This window comes from Onychomys torridus, chromosome 12 (assembly GCF_903995425.1).
Source record: "Onychomys torridus chromosome 12, mOncTor1.1, whole genome shotgun sequence".
NCBI lineage: Eukaryota > Metazoa > Chordata > Mammalia > Rodentia > Cricetidae > Onychomys > Onychomys torridus.
The window spans coordinates 8141013-8168060 of NC_050454.1; the positions used below are offsets into that span (position 1 = coordinate 8141013).

Consider the following 27048-nt stretch of genomic DNA (forward strand, 5'->3'; position numbering starts at 1 on the left):
ACATTTCTTCATAGAACCCCAAGGATAGGGGCTCCTAGGAAGCTAGAAATAGTGGCTTTCAGCCTTTGCTCCCTGGCAGTCGGGCTAGCTGGCACAGCAGACCTTTTAATTAATGGTACCTTTCACTCAGATAGGGACCGTTAGCTACTTCTGAACGAGGGTGACCAGTATGGACTGCTCTATGCTCAGGTAGTCCTCCTTCCTCATGGCTCTGTATATTTAGCCGACTGAGCTAGAACTAGCCCTACCTAGAAGCATGCTTTGAAGCTGTGAAGCTAAGCCTGAGCTAGAATTAGCCCTACCTAGAAGCAGTCTTTGCAGTTGTGAAGCTAATCCTAAGCTACCCTTTCATGTCTTCTGTGTCACATGTGACCTTTGGAATTTTGATCCTCTTTCTTTCCACACTGTGCTTCTGCCTTCTTCCTGTTCCTTATCACCTTTTTTTATAACTTCTTCAGTGGCATGAGAAGTCATGGCATAGCTCATGACGGACCGAAGTCAGGTCTGTAGACTTTTCATTTAGGGATTGATTCTTTGCTGCCATGTCTTAAAACAAAGTCTGATGTGAGCTTGTGTACTCCTTTGTTTTTTACCGCCTTGCGTGTGTATACACTTTAGTGTGTATAGACACACTTCTACTTTCAGATACATTACCAACTTCCAAGATTATTCAAAACCAACATTTTGTGATATAATCAAAAATGATTTTCATCTCCTTGGGTTTGTTAGAATACTTGGGTTTCAGTTGCTTCAGAGAAGGTTAAGGTTCTCCTGACAACACTTTCTAATGTAACATGCTGACTCTGAATATTGAGTGTACAACCATGTCTGAGACTCAAAGAATATTTAAAGTTCAGTTGTTAGAGGGAAAATGAAAGGAGATGTATTTATTTAGCAGTTGAACTGCAAATTATAATTTGAATTTTTTCTAGCTTGTTTTGAAGTAGTCATTTCTAAGCATAATTTTGTTCATCTTTCCTAGATGGCTACTTTGTACAAGAGATAACTCCCCAGAGTTATCACATCTTGGAATGTAAAAACTCCCATTTTTCTTAAAACCTGAAATAAGAAGACTCTGTACCTAGGATCATACTTTATAGTTACTTCTAAGAGAATCAGACTTCTTCAAGATGAGATGGCTCAGTGGTTAAGACAACTTGCTGCCCTGGGAGCAATCTCACGTTACCTTCTGTACCCTCCAGTTCCAGGGATCTGATGAGGTCTTGTTGCCTCCTTGGGTACCAGACATGTATGTGGTGCCTGTTCACACATGCAGACACTCAATACATAAACATAAAATAAATGAATATGTCTTAAAGGTGCTATTCTAAAGGTCCCTTTTCTCTTACGAAAATGATTGCCTTGGTTTCTCCCATCTGAATATATAAAAGACTTACTTTTTTTGTTTCCTCTGTACTAAGCATCATGTTGGGTCCATAGTAGTATTGCTTTAATTTTTGTTTTATGTACTAATATGAAAATCAAACAAATAAGCAGAAAACTAAAAATAAGAAACTATGATAGCAACAGTGTTTCTAATTCCAAAGCATTGAGAAAATTGATATTTTCCAAAGAAGTCTCCAATGGTTTACAGTTAAAAAATGAAAACTCTTTTTGTCCTTTTAAATTTTTTTTTTTTTTGGTTTTTTGAGACAGGGTTTCTTTGTGTAGCTTTGCACCTTTCCTGGATCTCGCTTGGCTGGCCTCTAACTCACAAAGATCCGCCTGCCTCTGCCTCCCAAGTGCTGGGATTAAAGGCGTGCGCCACCACTGCCCAGCTGTCCTTTTAAATTTTAACACAACTTTTAGTGTTCATTTCTAAATTTAAAAATAACGCAGATCATGTTTTATTTATACAATACTTTTGAAATCATACTACTACTGCTGATCACAAAATTATTGATGTTTTCATGAATTTGCACACATTCTTTTTCTGTGTGCTCTGTATTTGAATATTGGCGGGTATTGCTCTACTGGGCTATACAGCTTCTGTAGAATTCTGGAAGACCCTGTATCTTCTTGTAGAGTGGCCCCAGTTGCCTGAAGCAATACAACTTTCATAACAATATCTGGAGGAAATGGCAGTTTTAACACACAGTCACTTTGTGTTCCAGCTTTCTCCTTGGTTCAGTTGGACATTGGTCCTTTTTGTCACTGTCACACAAATTGATTAAAACATGTAACAGCTTGCAGTGAATATTCAGTGAACGGTTCTGCTTAACAACAGTGTTCCCTTGTGTTCTTTGTTTATATCACCTTTGCCTTTGTTTTATAGTGAACAGCATGATTGTGAAATTGCTCAGGAAATTCAGGAGAAGCTGACTATTGAGGCTGAGAGACGACGCCTTCAGGAGAAGAAGGATGAGGTATGATATTGGTGAGGGTCTACATCCATGGGAGAGGTTTAGCTCCGTGCAGCCTTTCTGGATGGCAGCAGGACTCTGGAGTGCAGTAGGGCCTAGGTGTTGTTCTTTGTGGACCACTGTTTATGGCCTCTTGATGGCTTGTGTTCCTGGAGAAGTCTTGCCGTGAAATCTGAGTTCATTTTCTAGCACTACTGAAAGAAGTTATCTCCAGCGTGATGACGTAACAGGATAGGAACTTACTCTCAAAAGCAGGAAGTCTGGCATGAGCTTCTTTGCCCACATCAGCTTCCATCATCATTGGCATAAGCATGAAGCCTATGACTGGTTCAAGGACCCTGTCGTATCCTATATGACCTTAAATGATTATATCACAAAGGCCTCAAACAGGGCCACATTTTGAGGCTCTAACTAAGTGAAATGCTGGGAGCATTCTTCAGCTTGCTAAAACTCTGCACCTGGGTTGCAGCTTTTTCGAGCAAGCTTAGAGTGCAGCTCACACTACAGTGAGGAGTCAGTTCTTGTGACCTGGCATTATTCTCATGGCCTTTATATCAGTGTTATATATATAACACTTACCTAATGCATTTGATTCTTCCTTTCTTTTTAAGTTTGTTTTTAAAATTACAATGAATACAGTTGACAATAGTGTTTGATTGTGAGAAGAGGAATTTAATTGGCACATGTTTGCTGTTGTGTTGTTTATTTGTAATACTCTATACTGAGAATTTCATTTGCACTGACTCTGTGTCTACCTTCTTTCACACATCTTAGGCTGTTGGCGGTCATTGTACAGACTTATAGCACTGTAGAAAATGATTGGTGAATTTTAATGGCAGATTTATAGTCTGATTTGTTGTATATCCAGGAACATCTTTCATAGCTACAGGGGGTGATGCTAATAATCACATACAGTGGGACTGTTCTGGGCTAATTTACATGTGTAACTTTTAGATAGATCAGGGTCATTGGTAAATTAGCTTACATACAAAGAGCTATCTTGGGTTGGGGATTTAGCTCAGTGGTAGAGCGTTTGCCTAGCAAGTGCAAGGCCCTGGGTTCGATCCTCAGCTCAAAAAAAAAAAAAAAAAAAAACCAGAAACAAAAAACAAAACAAAACAAAACAAAAAAAGAGCTATCTTTGCTTCTTAAGATTTGTTCAGTGTCACTGAGTGTGCATATATCTAAGTATATTTACCTATTTATTGAAGAAATAAATTATGGTTATCTGATAATTATAGCTACAAGTAAGAATTAGGGTTGATTTCTGATCTACTCTGTTAGTATCACAAGAAACCTTTCTTACCGCAGGATGCCATGAACCCAGGCTGAAGTAAGTAATTGTATTTTATAGACAGGAAGCTTCTGTCTGTAACTTAACAGATGGATTGACCTCTTATAAATGCTACTTATATTCTCTGACCCTACCTCAATTCAGGAAAACATGGGATAGAAAGGAAAGTCAAACACTTGATGTTAAGTATGTGGGTTCAAGTAAGCAAGTTAGTAATTAATTCTAGTTTTCAGATCAAGAAAGTGAGTCTTAAATAGTGACTTGGTTCCAAGTTATAGTAAGATACAAGAGAAATTTGTTTTTCCTATTTAGTTCTGACTTATATGTACTGTGGCACAATATAAAACGTGTGTTTTAGAGTTGGGATGCTCAGGCCTAAATTTTAGCACATTAGCTTTTAACTGTTTGGTGTCCACCTGTTCAGTTATGTCTGCAGTCTTAGGCTCCAAAATGGCCCATAATGTCAGTTGATAGACCTTTGCAACTGAGAAGCTGTGGCAGGGTTTCGGTGAGATGGTATGCAAGAGGCCTCTGGTGCTTACCAAGTTGATAATTGCCTTCCTTTTAGCTTTTGGCTGGTTGGTTTTTCCACTTCCATCCCTTTTAACAATATAGCTTCCCTTTCCAGAGTATATATGCAAAATTAGGGAAAATTTAATAAGTCTGTTCCATTGTGGTGTGATTTAAGGCTCTCCTTTTCAGACCTTCCGCTTGCTTGCCCTCCACTACATTTTGACCTACCTCTTTCTTTACTCTAGTAGAGTCAAAAGTGATCTGAGAAACAGTCAGGGAGATTTCAGCAGCTAAGTCTTTATGATTAGCCATACAAACACCCTTGTGATTGTTCACTGCTCAAACTCCTGCCTTAGCTTAGGGTGGCTGCTGTGGAAAGAGAAAAGTGTGACTTGGTGATTACCTTGTCATCAGTAGTGAGTGACCGGTTGCATTATTGTCCCTGGAGGATGGAACAGCATTCCTCAGAAGTGGAGCAGTAGTTCCAAGTCTCCAGCCTGGCTTTGACACATTTACTGTCACTAATGACCTGTCCTGTTTTGTACTGCTCTCTCCTCCACTTCCCTTTGTCTTCCTGTGGAGTCTCGGAGTCTCTGGTTCATTTTTCAGTAGCGTGGCTGTGGAAAACTAACTCCTCTTTGGATTTTTACCAGGAACTTTAGAGATGGTGTGTCAACTCTCTTGAGCAGTCTGCCCCTCCCCCAAAAGTAATAAGATCAAAGCCTCTTTCCTCTTGGGTCAGAGATATTTTTCTAAACATTGCTGGTCATGAGACATAATCGAAGTATATGCAGTTTTGTGTATGTGAATGGACTTAGCATGTTTATTACCTTTGTATGTGTTAGCAGAGCAGATGCAAGCACCATAGCCACTGTGCAGGGAGACAGATGGAGAAAGTCAGGGGAGGGAGGGTGCTGGTTAGTGTTGGGAACCCCTTCGAGTCTCCACTTCCCTTCCTCCCCCTTGTTTCCCTCCCTCTCTGTTCATCCTCCTCCTCCATTTCCTCCTCTTCTCCCCACACTTCCCTCCCTGCAGTCCTCATGCTTTCCTCTTTTCTGTTTGAAAACAAAACTCTTATCTCACATCTTAAATACACTAGTTGAGTTTTTCCTAGGTGCCCAATGGAAAGACTTGCAGCTTTGGGTTGTAGTACACTAGTAGGGTTTGAGGGTCAGATATGTGGGTTGGTTCCATGTCAGGGGTTATCACTTTGGTCACAATAGAGGCATTTGTTGGTGTTTTTAAAATGAATCAAAAGAATGTATATTTAGTTGACTTAACTTGGCAATTCTTATAACTCAGTGTATATATATGACGTGTATGTTTCTCTCTCTCTCTCTCTCTCTCTCTCTCTCTCTCTCTCTCTCTCTCTCTGTGTGTGTGTGTGTGTGTGTGTGTGTGTGTGTGTGTGTGTGTATAGAGGTATACCATATTTTGTACATTTAAAGTTTGGTCCAGATACATGTGATGTGCAACTCTTTTAGGCAATATTTTTTATTTATGTAATATCAGCATGACTAACCCTGTCATGCAGGATTACAGGTCTGGTCTAACAGTTTGAAGCCATCTGTACTATGAACTGTTCAGAGATAGACTTAGTAACCAATTTATAATCAAGATGAATTCAATGTGATGTGCACTTTCAATGTATTAAGTAATAGTACTTTCAGTGTATTAAGATCCTATAAAAGTATATTTATGTAAGTTTATTATTTTGAGAGCAGCTCAAATAGCAATAGATTTTGTTAGTACACTTTCTGTCATTTGAACTGTAGACTACTTGTATACACACATAGCAATAATGCTGTGAAAGGGTCTTTCTAGTTGAGAAAACCCTGCTTTCTATATCTGAGTGATGTTGTTACATTTATACCTGTAACCTTTTCCAGTTTTCCTAGCTTTAAAGGGTAATGCTTGGTGTTATATCTGCTTTGCAATGCCTCCTGAGTTAGGCATTCATATGCTAAATGCTCACTAAGACAGTAGACTAGCAATCTAATTGAGTGTTTTCAGGGCCCACTTTCCCTCTTACTGATGCAATTTAAACCTCATATTTTTAGGTCTCTTTTCATTGTTTTTAGATTGATGTATTTATTTTGTATACAGCATATATGACTGCAGGCCAGAAGAGGGTGTCAGATCCCATTACAGATAGTTGTGAGCCACCATGTGGGTGCTGGGAATTGAACTCAGGACCTCTGGAAGAGTAGCCAGTGCCCTTAACCTCTGAGCCATCTCTCCAGCCCCTTTTCATTTTTAAGTTAAAAATTTCTTTCGTTTAAAACTCTTGATGATTGGAGGACAAAGGTGAAAACCTTAAGGGAGAACTAACCCTGACACACTCCTGTGTATATGCAGTGTAGAATTTCCCTCTAGTTCTTGGTCCTGTGATTGATAGAGGTTTCCTCTGGGAAAGCTCTGAGGGCTACCAGAGCTGCATTAGTGACTGTCCTGGAGCACTGAGCCGAGCCACCGTTTCCTGCGTTATTCTCCTGTGCTGTGGCCACTTGATAGGTGTTGTTAAGGATTCTGGCCTGTATCTGGATTCTCTCCTGTCCAGAGCGTGATGTTTGGCCCCTTCAAGGGAATCTGTAAATGTACGTTTTCATTGTTTTCTTCCAGCATTCTCGAGATTTTGAGCAATGTCTTTCCTGTGGTTGGCACTAGGAACGGGAGAGAGGAAGTGTAATTGCTGACTCACATGCTAACTAATATGCTTACTTACCACATGGTCTTCTGTAAATGGCTTATTTCTGCAGATTTGCCCAAAGTAAATCTACCTGTTACATTAAAGCTGACTGGGTATGAGTTCAAAAAGGCTTAAGATTTCTTGAAGTTATATTTGCTCAATTTATTTCATAAAACATGAATTCTGCAGGGTTCATATATTTTTAATTTAATAAAACAACTGTCATAAAACAAAACTGAAAAATCCTAGGTTACTTCTTAAAAGATTTCTTCTATCCAGTTTTGAAAATGTTAAGATGCATTTAATTTAATTTCCTTATTTTTGGGAGCAGTACTGTTGATTGAACTCAGAGCTTCGGGTATGCCTGAGATACTTTTCCACTGAGCTATACCCTCAGCGTTCAATGTGCCTTTTAAAGAGTTAACTTCTACAGTGAGTGTTTTGAGCTGAGTGCTTTATACTAGGAGGATCTGATGAGACTGTGTGCTCTGTTCTGTATGATGTGTTCACAGGAAGGGAGCTGAAGATCAAGAAGATTGTACATATGCTAGGTGATCAGTTGACTGGCTGCATCCAGCTCAATGACTAGTACCAGCCGCCTTTAGTTTCATAGGAAACCACTTTGTCGTAGGTCACACTGTCCAGAGGTGCATCAGGCTGTGGTATAGTTGGAAAGCAGGAGGAGACTCATTTTGGGGCCCGTGACCTGGGTACAGTGGCAGTTATTCAGTCCTTCCTGTCCTGTTCTTCAGCTTTAGAGAGCCATTTCTTCTGCAGCACCTACAATCACTGAGAGCTTAGAAGAAAAGAAAACTCACTGGTTAAGTACCTGACATGTGTTCTCTTTCTCACCAGATAGGCCAGCCAGTGCAGTTGTAAAGGAGGTCATGATTCTTGTTCTGCTATTCCTCAAGGAGTAGACTGTGATTACTTTATCACCAGGACTGAACTCAGAACCAGAAAAGCAATGAAGAGTTTCCGGAGTGTCGTGTAATGGTGTTTACTGGCCCTTGGGCCTGATGGTTTTCTCTTGTATTCTTTTCTTCAGAGGCAGCATCCATGCTTACTGTAAAGCAGAGCAGGCACTGAGGGAAATGCTATTGGGGTGCATAGGAAATAATGTAACTCAGGAGGCATTGACTTCTTTCTGTCTCTGTGATCAGCAGTGTAAGAACTTGGGAGAATATGCATAGAGCATGATAGTTATAGGGTACAAACTATCTTATGCCCCACCCCCCCCCCCAGTTTGAGTATCACTTAGTAAGATCTAAGGCAACAGTTCTGGCTCACTGGTACTGATGAAAGCAGGCAGATTTACTCAGATGATTGTTAACTTCTCAGAAACAGTTGACTTAATTTAAGGTTGAGTAGCTTATACTTTGGATCATACCAAGCTTAATTGAAACCTTCAGAATTTTGTCTTGAATAGTTACTGTTTCTCTCATTATGTCACTTTTAGATAGTTTGGCTTGAGCTAGACTGAGAACAGAATCACCAGTGGGAAATTTTTCTATCAGTACATTAGAAATTCACTTTCCTGTATGGAAAAGCATAAAGTGGGATTGTACCTATCTCCTTTACTGCTCACTCTGAGCTGTGACATTGTGTGAGTTTAAAAAAATTGCAAACTTTTCTCAGGGCTGTGTGTATATTTTATATGTATAAGTTGGTTAAAACCATTTGTTAATAGCATATTTAAAATTTGAAACTGGACATTAACATCCATATTGTCAGAATGATAAAAATACCTATGTTACAGTCATTACTAATTTTATTTCCTGGTGGCATTAGCATCAAATTTATATTCATTCGTTCATTCATTCATTTATTTATTTATTTTCAAGTCAGGGTTTCTCTGTAACAGCCCTAGCTGTCCTAGAACTTACTCTGTAGACCAGGCTGGTCTTGAACTAACAGAGTTCTGCCTGTCTTTGCCTCCTGAGTGCAGGGTTAAAGGCCTGGACCACCATGCCTGGCTCTAACTTGTTTTTTATGTATGTGAAATGATTCTGATTCCTTTCAATGAGTTATTTCAAGGTTTTTGTTGTTGTTCTTGTTGTTAACAGTCTTTTACCATGTTTTTTCGGACACATTTAGAAAACTTCCAAAAGAAGAGAGGTACTTTTTATTCCATATTATAAAGAGCTACTCAAGTTACTCGTGTTCTTACCATCACTTGTTTGATGAGCTTTCTTGCCCTGTTGTCTGAGCCTTGAAGAACCTGGTGGGGCGTGGAGCTTCTCTCCAGAAAAGTACACAACATGCACAAAAGTCTTCTTTTTATGGGCAGAGTCTTGACATCCAGAATACTCCCACCCCAAGCAGAACTATTGATAACTTTTCATATTTTCATATAGTACAGACCACAGACCTTGAAGATGTTCAGGAGTGCCTATGACCGACCTGCCATCTTTTGCTGCAGTATTTCACATCATGTGTTCTTTAAGCTTCTGGCCATTTCTTGTACCAATTAAGACCCCGACAGCCTTGCTCATGCTCCGTTCTGCATGTTGCCTGCTAAAACGTCATTCCTTATCCAAAGCCTACCAGTGCAGAGCTGCAGTAAGAAGTATTTCTCTTGTGGTGTCTCCATAGGTATTCAGTTGTCTTTGAGTTATCATCTTCATGTTACTGTGTTTGTTTGTAATATTTGGGGAGAGAATTAGAATCCATAGCAACTGCTCAGAATGGAGCCTATGGATACCAGGCAGAGGCTTAATACAGCAGTTAATTTAGCAGTATCCCTGTGAAAAACCAGCTCAGAATCACCACATGATTATTTTTACAATTTTTATAACTAAACTGTAAGCCAGCTTATTACGTTTGGTATCTTGCTATTTCCTTGCAAATCCAAATCTATTTTGGATGAAAGACTTCAAAAGACAGATTTTTAAAAATTATGCCAGAATTAGCTTTAGAGAAAATTACTTTGACTTTCTTCATAGCTTTAGCTAGCTTTATGTTTTAATTAGGGAAAAAAGTGAAGCCTAGAGTGCTTTTCTGGAAGTATGCATCCCTCTTGCTGAGCAGTCATGTTGGCATTTGAATGACATTTCATGAGCGCATGGAAGGCCGAAGAGCCTTAGACAGCAGAGGAGAGCAGACAGGAGGAAGTCCAGTTCTCTGCGTCAGCCTTGTTTACTCTCTGGTGACAACTCTGTTTTCACTTCCCTTTTGTTTTTGTAGGACATAGCACGTCTTTTACAAGAGAAGGAGCTACGAGAAGAGAAAAAGAGGAAGAAGCATGTTCCAGAGCCTTCCGGGGGCAGTGCTTTTGGAGATGGCTGCAATTATGATGATGGAGGTAACAGCCTGTGCCATGAACTCCCCTGTCCTTAGCTCAGCTCCAAAACTCCCTTTTCAGTTGGTCCACAAAGTCACCTGAGGGATTACGGGACATGACCCTTATTCCAGACCCTGGGCGAATTTAGATTTACGGCAGTGTTCTGTTTGACTTTTAAATTTCTATCCTATTTTATTTTAATGAATGACTGAATTTCTTATTCCTTTGGTGGCCATGTTTTTACTTAGAACTTGAAGGTGGCTGTGTGGCTTTGTAACACTTACACACTCTTGTGTGCTGAAGCCATTGTAATGCTGTGTCATCGTCTCAACACAAAATAAGGTTGTGTGGGAAATGCTGGCTGCAGCTCTGGACTTGACGCTTTCCTCAAACGCTCTGAGCAGTGCTGTGTGAGGGAAGAAGGTGCACCATGCAGCAGTCACTGGGTGTGAAGCTGTCTTCGCCCTTCTTTCCCCTCTGATTACTTGCAGTACCAACTTATGGTCGTGATGATTTCCCTGCCATTTGATTGGCATGACCTGGGAGGGAATGAAGCCCCTCTAGAGCCCCATGTGTCTAGTGCTGCTTTTCATTGTGGTGGTGATGGTGTGGTGTGGGGATTATCTCAAAGTGTGTTGGGAACAGAACATTTGCAAACAGAGTTCAGCTCTTTTAAGATTTGTCAAATGAAGGAGATTTCTTCTAGCTTCATACCAGTGAACACAACTAAGGGCAGCCTAGGTAGTAAACATTGCTATATCAGTCATCCTGGAGGGCCTTCAAAATCAGTATCAGCTGCTTAAAAGAATTCTGTCACCTAAAAGTGTGTCTCTGCCTTTACTGAGCAGACTCAATGTATGTATAGGTGGTAAGATTATTGTAGTTTGAGAATAATACTGCCTAGTCACTTTTTTTCTTCTTTTCCCTCACATGACAGTCTTTGGTTAGCAGTATGCTCTCTGGCGTGTTTGGGAAGTAGCTTGATTTCTTTATCCATAAGCTCAACTCTTTTTAAAGAGCTATCTCCATTATGCTCATTTTTCTTCCAAATTGTATATTCCATCTTATACAAAGGAAAACGAGTTTGTTTCATTGTTTTCTATAGTAGGAACCAGAAGATATACAGTTGGTTTTTTTTTTTTTATTATTATCCTTTAGTGTTGAATAAAATCTTAGAAATGCAGAATTGGTGCACTGGTGGGTTTTGTTTGTTTATCACTGTAATAAAAATAACTTCAATTTTTTTCATTTTATTTTATGTGGATGTGTGTTTCGCCTTCACATGTCTGTGCACTGCATGTGCCCATGGAGGCCAGAAGAGGGCGTCAGATCCTCTGGAACTGAGTTACAGACAGTGGTCGGGAGCCTCCTTGTGGGTGCTGGAAATCAAACCCAAGTTGTCTAGAGAAACAACCACTTGAGCACCTCTATTTAAAAATTTTAAGTCTAAAGCACATTAGGATAGAGAAGAGTCAACTGAAATGTCCATTTTAGGTATTTGTATTAAAACCCATACTAACTTGAGCTGGTACTCAAGCCTGTGTGTTTAGATTCCAGTACTGGTATCCTGATGTGACTTTATTATAGGAGACTATGTAAACTTTCTGTGGTTTTTCTCTTTTTCTTCAGGAACACATACAATTATATTTATTTTAGCTACTTTTATAAACTTGCAGAAAATGGCGTGGAATAAATGCTTGTTTTGAGGTGCTAAGAGAATATTGAGGAATAGAAAATGTTGACTGCTCTGAGCTTGTGTAGACACTGGTATTTCTTCAGCTTTGGCAGTGATATGTGTTGTTGACTATATGGTTCTCATTTATACACCCTTGAGTTGCACCTAGTTGGTTTCCGTAGGGACTGTGCTATTTAGCTTGTCATTACAAAGCAGTCGTTATGCTCTATGTAAGGATTCTTTCCCAACACACATGATCAATTCTTGGATTCTGCTTTATCTTTTTTTAAAATCTGATTTTTGCCTTAGTTATGTAATAATCACAGTCTATCAATATGCTTGCCCTTTCAGCTTTTGCTGTACATAAGCTTTAATAAATCTTAAACAATGATCTATAGATTGTAAATTTGAAATTATTCAAAAAATTTGTGAAATGTTCATAGAAAAAAATAGCATAAATTATTCCTTTGTGAATCCATGTTTATCTTCAAAGCCACTTGTCTGGTATCATGCTTGTATTTGTGATTAATTCTTAATACATGAATAACCTTTGAAGACTATCACTTTTGTCCCTTAGGACAATTTGTTGTTTGACAAAGTTATTTACTCTAGTTTCTCTAAGACATTTTTCTCATCTCTAAAATGAAGTTATAAAAATATATTTCTCATACAGATTTTGAAAAGGTCAAATAATGTAATTTTGGTGGATGACTTCTAAACTTTAAAGTAATATATATGTGCATTTGCATTTTGTTTAAACAAGATCTTACTTTGGATGACAAACATGGAGGCGCACACTTAAAATGTAGATACAAATGCGTGTGCGTGCGTGCATGCGTGCGTGCGTGCATGTGTGTGTGTGTGTGTGTGTGTGTGTGTGTGTGTGTGATACACACCACACATAGACTGCCAATAAAGGCATTAGTTGTATTTGCCAAATAACTTGGTCTCAGGAATGCCAAATGTCTTTCTGCAGCCAGAAGGGGTTGGAAAAGATTCAAGCAGAATCCCCCACGTTGGTCTCTCCTACCTCAGATTTAAAGATGCCATTATAGGTAAATGATAGAAAATAAAACTAATATCAACTAACTGTTTAGGAAGAATTAAAAAAAAAATCATAGTCTTGTAAATTCATTTCCAAGCAAAATCCTGTGTTTGCTCTGAGCTTAATGGTGACTCCACTCATCCACTCCATGATCACACTGGTATAGACACTGTAAACCACTTCTCTGAATGTGGTCATCATTAATAGCTTGTCAGTATCACGTTAATTCCTGGAGCCAATGAGTTAATGAGAGTTGAAAGAGCAGATGTTTTTATCATAGATACTGCTAGGCTTCACTTTTATGTCAATTACAAATTAGGCTCTGAACTATGGAGAAAATCGTTTTATAAATACCTGTTAAAGAAAGCTGATTTTACTGTAGACCCACCTTTGAAGGAATGTTCCTTTTCTTTCAGGAAATGTAAAAGGAAACTCAGGTTGTTGAGTGGTAGCTATTTTATCACTGTTGAATTTTGCACATCCTTTCCTTCTTTATATACATGCAGTACTTTTACATACTTTTCTTTATATTAGAGTCAAAACACCCAACCCAACCAAGACCCCTTCACTCTGCCTACTTGCGGAAACTTTTTCAGAGTTCAGCAGATGCCTGATTACGGGAACAGCTTAGTTAGTGGAGCAGTTTTTTCATGGAACGGAAATTTGTTTTTTTTACCTTTTCTAAAGTGTAGTAAAAATACTTTAGAAATGTTAGAGTTACTATGGTCTTGCAAAATGCTTACTCATTTGCTTTCTTGTTTTTATAATATGCTTGGGCCTGATCAGACCCTATAAAAGCACCTGTGTATGTAGGGTTTTTTTTTTTTTTCTTTTGAACTGGGGAATTTGTATTTATAGCTTATATTTTATTTTTATACATAGAAGACAGTATAGATTATTTTAAAATATATTTGGAAAATGATGCCTGTATATGTATTACATATGTCATTCCTTTTTTAGCATTTTCCTTGATAGGATTCAACTAAAATGAGGAACAGAATTACCTCAGTATAACAAGTCATTTATTCCTTTGCATTCTGCTCTACTCTGTTCTCTTTCTACACCAAACTAGAACCTAGGCTATCCCAGAAATATCTGAGAATGCTTGTTTTGGACACATGTTGGGGTAGAAGTGGAGGGTGGAGATCTGTGGGTCACTTTGAGCTGGGCAGAAGTTAAGAACATTATACTGTATTTTTACTGCCACTTCAGTGAGAATGCTTGGAAATCTACGACTGAAATCTCACCCTCTTAGAAACCACTGTTTTACAAGACCTTACAGCCTCTAATTGTTATCACCTATTCTAGCTGCAGATTGGCTCTATAAAGTAAAACTTGCTATCTTAGTTAGGATTTCTATTTCTGTGAAGAGACACCATGACCATGGCAACTTTTATAAAGGAAGAACATTTATTTAATTGGGGCTGGCTTATAGTTCAGAGGTTTAGTCCATTATCCTCATGGTGGGACATAGTGGTGGGCGGGCAGACATGGTGCTGGAGAAGGAGCTGAGAGTTCTACTTCTGGACTTGCAGGCGACAGGAAGTGGTCTGAGACATTGGCCTTGGCTTGACCATATGAGACCTCAAAGTGCAACTCTACAGTGACACACTTCCTCCAACAAGGCCACACTTCTTAATAGTGCCACTCCCTATGGGGGGGCATTTTCTTTCAAACTACCACACTGTCCATCATTTTGTTATTGGTTTTATAAAGTAGGATTTGATTATAGTTGTCCATCATTTTGTTATTGGCAAATATGAATGTGCTTAGCTCTTCCTAATCATGATCAGATTTTTTATGATTCAAATGATTTCACTTAAATTTTGCTTTTTACCTATTTGGCTATGTATGCATGGACCATTCCAGTCAGTATTCATTTCCACATCTCAATTTGAGAGGTTTCAAAGCAATTTTATCCACCTAAAAATGTTAGTATTGAGTCCCAGATTCCCTGTGTAATGAATTTATACTCTTATTAAGCTATCCATTTTTATTTTTATACCCTCTACCTCCACTAAGACCAGCCAAGGTCAAGGAGGGCCAGGGAATTGGGTTCTGGATATGCAAGGTTTTCTAGACTCCAAAATGATGGGAAGACTATAAAGCAGAAGAAGGAGAAACCAAGGCATCTATTGGAGAACTTGCAAGAGCTGGAGGAACCCTCTTCTTCAGAGAGATTGGGCAGAGGGAAGGATGATGCCCAGACTGCCATTGATCAGCATGAAAGAAAGCGGGCTGGTCAAGAGAGGCTCTGGAAACCTCCACTTCCAAAGATCAGCGGTGAGGTATTTCTGAGCACCGAACCTGATGACTGGGAAGCTAACAGCAGCCCTCGAACTCGGAGTTGGGAAAAACGGTCCCAGTACCATGGAAGACTTTCACCCAAGTCTTCACAGAAAACAGGGCTTTCCTCTGAGGAAATTGTGTGTGGGAGGGACCTTGGGCAAGGTGACCACAGAGGAAGGAGACGTAAGCCCAGGACACTTCCCTTCTCAGAGGATGAAGAACTTCACCACCACCATGATGCAGGTAATGGATCGCCCTGTTGGAAGTCCTGTGTGTAAAGCCAGTCAGTTTAATAAGCATCATAAGCAACCTTTGTCTCTGTTCAATTTGAACTTCTGTCCTTAAAATGAATCTTGGAGCCAGGTATTGTAGGAGGTCCCCATTGATCTTAGGTCTTTAGGAAGAAGGAAATATCTGTACTGTTCTCCTGTAAGAGCATGCTGAGTTGGAGGATTCTCCAGGACCAGGTTGCAAGTATGGGTGCCCATCCCAAATGCTAGTCATTGTTTGCCACAGCCTTGCATCAGATACTCTGACTCTAAGTTGAAACTTCTTGGATTTTTGGTTTTATTAAGCAAACCAAGAAGATCTGGTTTAGCGAAGGCTTTTAAGGATCAGCCTTAAAGACCTTCTCTCAGGGTCCAAAACAGATGCTACAATAAACAAAGGAGCTGCCTTTAATCCCAGCACTCGGGAGGCAGAGGCAGGTGGATCTCTGAGTTTGAGGCCAGCCTGGTCTACAGATCCAAGACAGGTTCCAAATCTAAACAGAAACCCTGTCTCAAAAAGAACCAAAAAAAGACCAATAAATGAAGGAACTAGGATCTGAGAGAGAAGGAATGAATCCACTCAACACTGCATTCTTTCCATCTGTGTCTCTTTAGTGCTCTACAAAAAGTAAGGTTTTTCTGCAGTGAGGGCACCGGCTTATAGACATTTACAACAGTAATTCTTTTGGCAATGCAACGTGAGTCTTAAATTTCTCAGGATCACCAAGGCAGATAAGACTCACACACAGAGCAACAACTGTCAGCTTTCACTTATGGAGTTGATATAGATATGATAGGATGAAAGAGTAGATTAATGAACTTACTTCTAAAGAGCAACAACTCATTTAAAATGTTTTACGTCGGTATAGATTTTAGTCTACTGATACAAACTTAAAGTTAATTTTGTTATACTATGTGTATATTTCTACTCGTGTTTAAGGTATTATGTTTGTATAGCTCATTTTAAATTGTAATGTATAATTAAGAAATACAGATCAATTAGTCTTCTATGATAGTTAAACTTATAGTCATGTTAAGTTTTCTAGGTATACATAGATATATTTCAGATAGACAGGTAATCTTCAACCACATCAAAGACCTCAGAAGGATATAATATTACCTGAGAACCGGGAGAAGGATGCAAGCAACTTTCGGGAGTCTTGCAGGGTAGACAGAGACAGCTGGCAGCCTGGACAGTCACCTAATGTTCCTTTGTAAAGTTGGGGCATTTGTCCTCAGCCCACAGGGCTAGAGTCTCTCAGTCACTTCTCTCAGTGTCCTCTAGAATGTCTGGCAGTTTCCTCTGCAAAGCAGGAACCTGAAGGACCATTTTGTCAAGTAAAGTTTAGTGGTCACCTTTCTATGGGTCCTGCATGTCCAGTCAATACATTTTTTTTTCAAGCAGTCCAGGCAAGAACAGTTTCCTGCCCAAATGGCTATTTTTGCCAAGAGGATAAACTTCATAATGGAGTGTCTTTGATGTCCATCTTCCTCTTTGAAGCAAGTCAGTGGTGCCAGGAGCAGACATGTCTCTCTGTCCAGAAAGTCTAAATTTTAAAAATATTTAAAATGTCATATTTTGTGGGTCTTTGAAGTATTTGAAGATTACTTGTCTATCTGAAATATATCTATGTATACCTAGAAAACTTAACATGACTGTAAGTTTAACTATCATAGAAGACTAATTGATCTGAATTTCTTAATTATCCATTACAATTTAAAATGAGCTGTACAAACATAATACCTTAAACACGAGTAGAAATATACACACAGTATAACAAAATTAACTTTAAGTTTGTATCAGTAGACTAAAATTTATACCAATGTAAAACATTTTAAATGAGTTGTTGCTCTTTAGAAGTAAGTTCATTAATCTACTCTTTAATCCTATTATATCTATATCATGGAGTGGTTAGTGGAAGCTCCTCGATAAGGTCAACTAGAGATTAAATCATCAAGGGAATCTAAGAGGGGAATTCATGTGCTTAAACTATTTCCTAAGTGTGGCTAGGTAGTAAGCTAAAAGTCTATAATCAGTGAAAGTCACAAATAAGGTAAAAACTGTCTTTTTCTTCATGCGCCGCTTCCAAGTGGCTCCAGTGCTGCTTTTCCAGTGGGCAGGCCAGTGTCCTCAGTAGCTAGGCAACCTGCGGAAGCAGTCGAGGAATACTGCAGCTGTTGCACTTGTGACGGCATTGGCTGGCCCAAAAGATGCTCTTAGATCTAAGGGATTACAACTTTTGCCTTAAGTGGTTAAAACGAAGGGAGATCTAAGCCTATTCTGCACAAGAAACAGAACCTGGCACCTTCCAGATGCTCTGGCCACTGTGGCACAGGTTTTCAGCATGTCTGTGGGAAAGTTTACTTTCCTTCGGGAATCAGCAAATCTGATTACCTTTCCCGTTTTCTTCTCAGCGCAAAGCAGTAAATCTCTAAGCCAAAATCTTGTGTTAATAAATCAAGGTGAAAGTAAGTACAAGGAGTTAAGAATCTTTTAGTGCGAGGTTAGTCTAGGTCATTGCTTCTCTTATCTATAGGTGTGGTAAAACTAGGGCATGCTTGTTCTCCAAGTGGCTGTGAATTATCATTTTAGACATGTAGCAACTCTGTGTCCTTGGTGTGTCTGGAAATGTCTCAAATGAAATACTTTTGCCTGGACCCTAAACACTGACCAAATGCCTGCCAATAAAGATAATTGCAGGAAGGCAGATTTACATTTATGTTTACATTGGAGAAAGGAACAAAAGATCTGATTGTGCAAAACAGGTTTTGACTGTGTGACTTTTCACACATAGCTAGTGGATGTTATCAATATACCCAAATGCATAGGGGAAATTGTGCCCAATAAATGATCAAACACTTCTAAACTGTGGGAAATAAATCCAAAATTTGTAACAGATGGGAATAAGCGATGACTTCTGCAGCAAGACATCTATAGCAAGAAACAGCCAATTCATTCAAAAGGCAAAAACTCCAACATGACTTATATCTTGAGTCTCGGCTTAATCCTCCACCAGAGCCCTTGGTTCTGATTGGTTGACCTTTATCAACGATGATCAACGATGATCAACGATGACTGAATCTCTACTGCATAATCCTGCAGCTCCTAGCACTAGTTGTAATTGACTTAAGTGTTTGTCTGCAGTGGGACTAGAAGTACTTTATCCTTTAGACCTTGTCTTTCTCATCTGTAAGTGAGACATCAGAGAGGAGGTCTTCTCAGAGCACTTTCGGAGTATGCACATTCATATCATTTTTATCAGAGATAGCTAGGGTAGGGTATTTTCTAAAACTGGAAAGCTCTGAATCAATTTGGACTATTTTAAATCTATAAGTGATACTTATATAATTAAAGCTTAAAAATCATTGTTTTAAGTTACCTTTTATGGTTTAATGTGCAACTCTTAACTCTGTAGTTCTTCTAAGTGCCAAGATGCCCAAGTTATCAACACCTGTAAAGAAACAAAGAGGGTAAGGGCGAGGAGATGGCTCGCTTACTACATGGTATGAGAACCCAGACAAAAGTCAGGCAGCCTTAGCAGATGCCCATCATCCCAGTACTCAGAAGCAGACAGTGGATCCCTGGAACATGCTGGACAGCTACACTAGCCAGAAATGGTTAGTTCTAAATTCAGCAAGAATAAAATTGAGAGGGAGCAAGAAAAATACCCAGTAACTACAGGCGTCCATAAACACATGCATTAACACTGCACACTCTCACTTAGTCATGCCTCAGGGTTTTTAAAGAAGTTTGGGGACATGAAACTAAGCATCAACTTAGTCTTCAGTTCTGGGGCTGTAAGTAAATATCTGTTCTGTTAATACAAGGGTTTGGAGAACACGGCTATTATAGCTACTAAAATGATTACAGTGGGTACTGCATAGTGCTTATCATTTTATACTCAGCCTGCTTTAGACCTTTTACTTCCCAGTTCCTATTGGCATTTGATTTTGAGCCTTCTTGGTGTGGTCGGGAGATTACACTAAGAAATAGTAATTAGGCACTGGTGTCAGCTCTTGCTGTTGAAGATAGTCACAATTCTTAAAGATGTGGTATGTGCGAGTTTCCTGTCAGTTATCGGTGAATGAAAGGGCAGGATAACAACACTGGGTCGGGGTGTTTGCAGAAGAGTGGTGCAGGAAGCCAGCTGAGAGTGGAGGTGCTGGATTCAACGGAGAGTTGGCTGACTTTCCATGGAGCACAGAAACGCTGTCTCACTCTGAGAGGAACCTACTGTGCTTACATCTGTGACAGCTTGTTGGTCACACAGGTTAGCTTCTCACCCTCCGGGGCCTTAAATAGTGCACTTATCTGTTGTGAATTCTGAGTCAGATGAATTAGGATGTGCCCTAAATGTCAAATGACTTCTTACAAAATACGCATACACAATACCAAAAAACCCATCAGTTACATTTTGTTTTAAATCATACTTAGTGTAAATTTATCTCCAGTACTAGCACTTTCAGTTTTGCTTGGTTACAGGTGCATACTTCTATTCCCAGCACTTGGGAAACAGAAAAAGAAGGATCTGTGAGTTGAAGTCCATTCTGGTCTACATAGTGAGTTGTAGGTCATCCAGGGCTGCATGGTAAGACCCTGTCTAGTGAGCTCTCCGTTCCCATTTATCTTACCATATCAAATTTTATTTAAAGAGAATGGTTCATTTGTGATTCTTTTGAGAAGTCTTTGTGTCTCTGATTGTAGGATGTTGACTGGAAAGGATAAGAAACAGGTTAACTATGAAAACTGGAGATGTTGCTCTGGGTAGAGCACTTGCCTAGCATGGCCATCTGCAAACCACACAAAAAGAACGAGAGAGGAAGAAGGGAGATCAAGAAGGGAACAGCTGAGATGTGGCTCATCTATTTAAGAGCAGTTTCCGGATTATATTTAGAGATCCAAGATGTACAGTTTTCTCTGTTTTTATAGTGACGACTCTCCAATGCACTATATACTTAAAACACTTTTCATTGCTTCAGGTCTAGAGGGCACTGTAGTTGGGGAGACAGTCCTGCCTCTGCTGAAATCCATTGTCTTAGGCTGAGTGTTTCTGTGAAATGAGAATTGCAAATGCCAGTGATGTGCAAGAATCTGAGTAAACTGTCATCATCTGTGTGGTTGGGCCTGAGAGACGGAGTGGTTCAAATTCTGACTTTTATTAATGGAATTCTATTTCTTTTAAACTGATAGTAGTTATGTTATCATCCTTAATAATACTGTTCATTTGACTGTACCTCTGTTAGTATTTAAAGCGATGCTTCCATAGTTAATTTTGTTGCATAGAATAGAATAGAAGAACCCACTGGTGAAAAATGATGGGTATTTTGAAAGCTGAATGTATCCACTTGTAACATTTCACTAGGTAGAAAATCAGGCATAATTAATCATCCTCTGTGAGGCTTTGGGATGTTCACTGAACTTGTTTCTTTTCTATAGATTGGAGTATGGTACAGCAATTTATCCATTCACTGACTTTTCCCAGTGTTACGTTCCCTACTTAAGTTTAGTTGTTTTCTCTGAAATCTGCCTTTCTAAATACAAATCATACAAATCATAATTCAGACAAATGTATTTATCCAACTGCATATGCCCTGTTCTTGAGAATCCCAAACCAGTCAGAAATCTGTTGTAAACCAGGCCAGACCAGCATAGGATTCAATACCACTAGAGGTGGTTTGTAGTGATCTGTAGAGTTAGGTCCTGGGAAGTGTGAGTTAAGAAAGACAAGGTTTCTCATCATTTTTATGATAAGAAACACACATATGAGTCTCTATTTTAAATTTACCATTATGTTAGGTAGAATGTCTATAAAAGTAGATTTCATAAGGTAAGTGAGAGTCTCCAAATATAGTTTTATTTTCACGTATGTATGTGTGTTAGCAGCTTATGAATCAAATGTAATGAGGTATTTTGCTAGCCATTTTAATATATACTTATCTTGATGGCCTACTGTGTTGAGCCAATCTCCCATGTTGCTTGAAGATAAGAATCCATTGGAAAGGCTTAAAATAAATGCCCAATGCAAGAGCTCACCCAAGCTACTCAAGCTAGAATACATGGTGTTGGAGACAGTATCTTAATATTGGTCAAGTTTTCATAAGTGATTCAGGTAGGTGATAGTGGCTCTGACCAGTAGTACAGAGAGAGTTTATCCAAATAAATTTTGTATCCCTTTGGTGTCCATTTACTGATGATTATACTAGATGCCTGGTCTATGAATTCCATTAAAAGATTTTATTATTTCTGAGGTAATATATTCACCCTGTTGACTAACTGTAATGTCTAAAGGTATGTAAAGGAAAGTATTCATAATTTTAAAATGATATTAACTTTTGCCTTGTTTCAAATTTATAGAAGGCTGTATGTTCCTTTAACATCACAAAGTAACAAAGCATAATTGTCAGTCAGTTCTCTTTGTCCCTTTCTCTCTAGAGGAACACAATTCTGAGGTCATTGCATTCTCTGATATTTCTTCTATGTTATGTTTTCCATAAAATTTTGTAATGTCAATAACAGATGGGTCAAAGCTGTAGGAAAGATCTAGAGCAAATGGTTTTGTGTATCTGACAGAGGGTAAGCAGGGTCATTTTTGACATGTTTTCACCTCATTTGTAGATGGCCCTTTCTGTTCTGCAGGAAGATGCATAGGCTACCAGATGTGAGAGGAAGCCTTTCTCTTGGTTGTCTAAACCACAGTAAAACAAATTCTGGAGCCTTCTTTTCTCTTCAGTCTTTTCAATTGTAGTGGCTTTGTTTTTCTTCTTTTCGGTTTCTGCTTTAAAAACTTGTTTTCATTTGGGGAAGTAACTTTGTTTAAATGTTTGAATTGTATGTTACTATTTCCATGCCCAGGAAAAATTCATTTCAATGTACCCCTCACTGAAATCCCCAATCTACAGTCTATAATCATCAGTGTTACATATTAAGAGAGAATGTCTTTTTCCTAGTATTTTTCATCTTTTCAGAGAACAGCCTCAGTTACCTCATTAAATTGAGATTTTTCTAGGAATGAAACCAAGGGGAATAAAAGAAGCTGTCTGTACTCCTGCACGAGCGACCCACAGGGACCAGGAATGGTATGATGCTGAAATTGCTCGGAAATTGCAAGAGGAGGAACTTTTGGTGAGTACATTTAGGGTAGAGTTCAAGCCAAGTGGTAGGACTGTATGTGCAAGCCAAATCCTAGTTCAGTCTATAGTAAACATTATAGAGTTCCATTGTTGGCATTGTGGTTCCATCAGTTAAAACCTGGTGACTTTCTAATGGTGGGAAATCAAGACAGTGGAAGTGGAGTCGAATATCATCCCACTTACCCATGGTTTTACTTTCTGTAATTTTGGTTATCTGTGATTAAAAATAAGTACTTTAAGTACAATCTTATTAAAAGTGATGTCTTTCATTATTGGGGTTATTACTCTTTTCCTGTGACTGGTTTGTAAATTAAACATTTTGAGTTTGTACGCGTAGACAAAACAGTCTCCGTAGGGTTTGCCACTGTCTGCAGTTTCAGGCGTTCACTTAGGCTAGAGGAATGTGTCTTACTTGATGCAGAGGCCTTTTACATCTAGCTGTGTGTATTGATAAGCATTAGCAACAGAACTCCATATCCTGATCTTTGTGTTAATAAGTTTTGGTAGCTGTCTGAAAATAGTTACGAAGTCCCTTCATTCTGGCTAGTGAAAATATGTCCACTGACCATCAACTTCAGGGATTCAGCTACAACTAATTTCAAATAAGCTATTTTAAATGGACAGCACAGATTCCAGTTATCTGTTGTGTTTCTGATTCACAGGCTACACATGTGGACATAAGAGCAGCTCAGGTTGCCCAGGATGAGGTCAGTTCATGTTAATGAGATGTCCCTAGATTGTGAGAAACAACCTCACATCTGTGACTCATGATATTGTCCATTTCTTAGGAAATTGCTCGACTTTTGATGGCTGAAGAAAAGAAAGCCTACAAGAAAGCCAAAGAGCGAGAAAAGTCATCTTTGGACAAAAGGAAACATGACCCTGAGTGCAAGGTAGTGTGGGGCCTTTTCTGTTTTGCTTCACTTTTAAATCACGATAAAATGAGAGATGAAAACAGGACTCTGCTTTAAAATCCGTTTTGGATATGTAAAATAAATACCTGCATTACATACATGACTAATATATCATGGTTGTTTCACAATGAAAAACGTCAGTGAATTGGTACTGCTCAGATTGCAAGAATCTCTTGGATCATTTTCAGGCTGAGACTCAGGTGCGGGGATCTGTTTTCATATGCTTACATTGTGAAAGGATGCGTCGTTTTCACAGCTTTCCATCCTTCCACACTGAGCTGTTTTTGCCCCGCTTTCCCTGTGTGCCTACCTTGTCCTTCTGTCCTTTCACACAGCTGTCTGTCTGTGTTTGATAGCTGGAGGACCGGCAAGTAAATTCATATCCCCAGCAACCATTGCTTGTGTCTCAGTACAGGAACACTTAAACAGGACCCGAGACTGTTGTCTTTCCTTCTTAATCAGAAGTAGTTGCATTGTCATTTTTCTTTGTTTTTTTTTCTTCTTCCCCCCTCTTTTTTTTAATTATATTTGTGTTTTAATTTTATACATCAGCCATGGGTTCCCCTGTCCTCCCCCCTCCCCCCCCCCCTTCATTCCCATCTCCTCCAGGGCCAGTTTGCCTGGGCCACCAGATAAGTGGGTCACGTACCACAGGCATTCGCGCACACACACACACACACCCAATCAATCATTCCTCACAGGCATGCTGTGGGATGTTTTGTATATTAAATGTGTTGCTCTGATTGGTTAATAAATAAAACACTGATTGGCCAGTAGTATAGGCAGGACAAGGAGAGAGAATTCTGGGAAGTGGAAGGCTGAGGCAGGGAAACACTGTCAGCCTGCTGCCAAGAGTACCAACATGTAAGATACTGGTAAGCCATGAGCCATGTAGCAAGGTATAGATTTATAGAAATGGGTTAATTTAAGATATAAGAACTAGATAACAAGAAGCCTGCTGTGGCCATACAGTTTGTAAGGAATATAAGTCTCTGTGTGTTTACTCAGTTAGGTGTAATCGGCTGCAGGACTGGTAGGTGAGAGAGATTTTTCCTGACCGTGGGCCAGGCAGGACTAGAGAAAACTCCAGCTACACAGGTATGTGTAGATGAATGGGCAACCAGATGAGTAGGTCACATACTGCATGCTCACACACCACTCTTTCCAACACACAAAACACACACATACACAAGCACACACACCACACACATTGTGATCCTCACAGGCATTCACAGGTGAAATCAGTAACAAAAGAGCTGCACAGCTGACTAGACCCAGAAGACACAGCTGATGGAATCTGGATTTGAGCTCTTAAGCTCTTTTCCGTATGTCTGACTCAGGGTGAAAACTTTCCAACCAGCCAACTAAAGCACATTTCAAGTCAAATTTTCTAAGAAAGGATTTGCACCAGTAAAACGGAAATATGAAATATGGAAAGCTGGAAAATATAGAATATGCAAACTGTAAAAGGCAAGACACTCACTAGTAAGGTAGCTAAACTACCTTTACTCGGTCAAAGAAAGAATCTGAACATCTGTGGCTTCTTTTATGTAGCAGAAACTTTTGGAGATGCTGAACTCAGGAGATAAATACATTAACTAGAACACATTTTGAATTACTAAAGAGACATAATTCATATAGAAATAATACTTCCATTTGTTTTAAGACTGACACTTGGACACTAAGTAAAGGGAAAAAGTTAAGTGATATTATCAGTACAGTTTCAGGGTTATTTTCTCTCACAATAATTGCAGAAACTATGAGGCAGGACCAGAGACCTGGAAGAGGAGTGCAGAGAAAACAGTGCAGAGATTAGGTGTGTCACGAGTACATATTCTAGGCTGCACGTTCCCAAGCTAGTACAAACTCTGCTTCCTTACTTCAATTGCATGCTCTTCGACATGACTTGGCTTTGCACTGTTAGCTGTGCGTCATCTGTGCTACTCTAGAGCCCTCCTGCTCTGCTCTTCCGCATCCCTCCTGCTCTGCTCTTCCGCATCCCTCCTGCTCTGCTCTTCCGCATCCCTCCTGCTCTGCTCTTCCGCATCCCTCCTGCTCTGCTCTTCCGCATCCCTCCTGCTGTCCTCCTCTCACTGTCAGGGAAGGACGCCCTTGTGTTCCCACAGTGGTCGGGGTGGTACGTGGCACACAAGTACTGATGGCTAAAGTGAACTTGCAACCAGTGCACGCAACAATTACATTATAGAAATAAAGCTTAGGGGAGCAGGAGATCCCAGCTGGATCAAGAACAGAAAGGGAGAACAAGCAGTCGCCTGTTCGGAACCTGGGGCTTCCACAGGGACACATGCTCAGCCTGGAAGGAGGGGACAGGACCTGCCTGTACTGAATCCACCAGGTTTAAATGAGAGACCATTGTGTCTGTCAATTTTGGGCCTGAATGACTGCATATAAAAATATTTTGTTATTCAGTTAAATGTAGCCTGAATTTCCTAAAGGAAAGCTTGATGGGGAATAGATATTTTCTAAAGTTCACCTTTCCTGTTGCTTGGTATTTTGTTTCTCTATCTACAGTCAAAAGCAAAGTCAACACACACAAAGTCAAAAGAGAGTGAAGAAGCACACCGTTCCAAGATTGACAGGCCATCACGGTAAGATGACCCTGAAAAGGAGAAAAAGAAGTTAGCTCTGGGGTAGCAAGCATCCGTCAGTTGGCTGAGAAGACTGTTCTTGCTAGCAAAGAGCCAAAACTTTGCAAATGGAAGGTAGTTTTCAAGTGTCACAGGGTTATTTTTAAACCCTGTTCAGAGTCTTACATTGGATTGCGTAAATCATTTACAATGGACACTGGGATAGAAGGAGAATTCTTCCTTATTTTTTGTTAGGACTACCTCTTGGCATTTAAGGAGGTGTCCCCTCAACTAGAGAGAGATGAGATTAACCAATTTCTAAATTAAAATCTCAGATTTTAAATTTTTGTTGGGGCTGAGAAGATGGCTTACTGGATAAGAGCATTTATATGTGTGCGTGTGCAGTTAATTGCCTTGTTGCAGACTGAGTCTCCCTGTAGCAGGTAGCTGGCTGTGCTCAGTGTTCTTCCTTACATACACAGTCACGCATCGAGGATCTGCTGTCTGGAGAAGCAAGTTCTTTTTTCTTTATTAATTTATATTGCCTTTTCAGAATGTTTGATGGAAATATGAAGAGAAACAGTAAATACAGAATAATGGCATGGAGAATACAGGAGATGAGTGAGGGGAGTTTGATTGATGGAAATTAATATGCAGTTAAATAGGAACAAGAAGCTTTGGTATTTAGCAGGAGCAAAACTATACATAGCAGTTGTGATATGTATATTTCAAGAATGCATAGGGGCTGGAGAGATGGCTCACAGAGGACCTGGCTTCAGTTCCCAACCACCCACATGGTGTCTCACTGCCACCTATAATTTCAGTTTCTGGGGGCCTGATGCCCTGTGCTGGTCTCTGTGGGCACTGAGTATGCAAGTGGTGCATGCAGTACGTGTAGGCAAACACTCACACACATAGATTAAAAATAAATTACACCTTTTATAAAATAAATGATGGGACTGGAGCAGTGACTCAGTGGCTCAGTGGTAAAGGCA

The 27048-nt window shown here is 39.6% G+C and overlaps 1 protein-coding gene across 3 annotated transcripts in view; it reads left to right on the top strand.

Annotated features, from left to right (window-relative positions):
* Ccdc50 (coiled-coil domain containing 50) overlaps positions 1 to 27048 on the top strand; it is a 66675-nt gene that overhangs the window by 32379 nt on the left and 7248 nt on the right. For 2 of the 3 annotated variants that reach the window (XM_036203613.1, XM_036203614.1), the window contains exons 4-9: positions 2276 to 2366; positions 10046 to 10163; positions 22428 to 22543; positions 23214 to 23258; positions 23340 to 23444; positions 25998 to 26074. In XM_036203613.1, coding sequence (XP_036059506.1) covers positions 2276 to 2366; positions 10046 to 10163; positions 22428 to 22543; positions 23214 to 23258; positions 23340 to 23444; positions 25998 to 26074 — 552 coding nt within the window. Of the gene's footprint in view, positions 1 to 2275; positions 2367 to 10045; positions 10164 to 14884; positions 15395 to 22427; positions 22544 to 23213; positions 23259 to 23339; positions 23445 to 25997; positions 26075 to 27048 lie in introns of all 3 variants that reach the window. The other variant, XM_036203615.1, reaches the window with a different exon arrangement.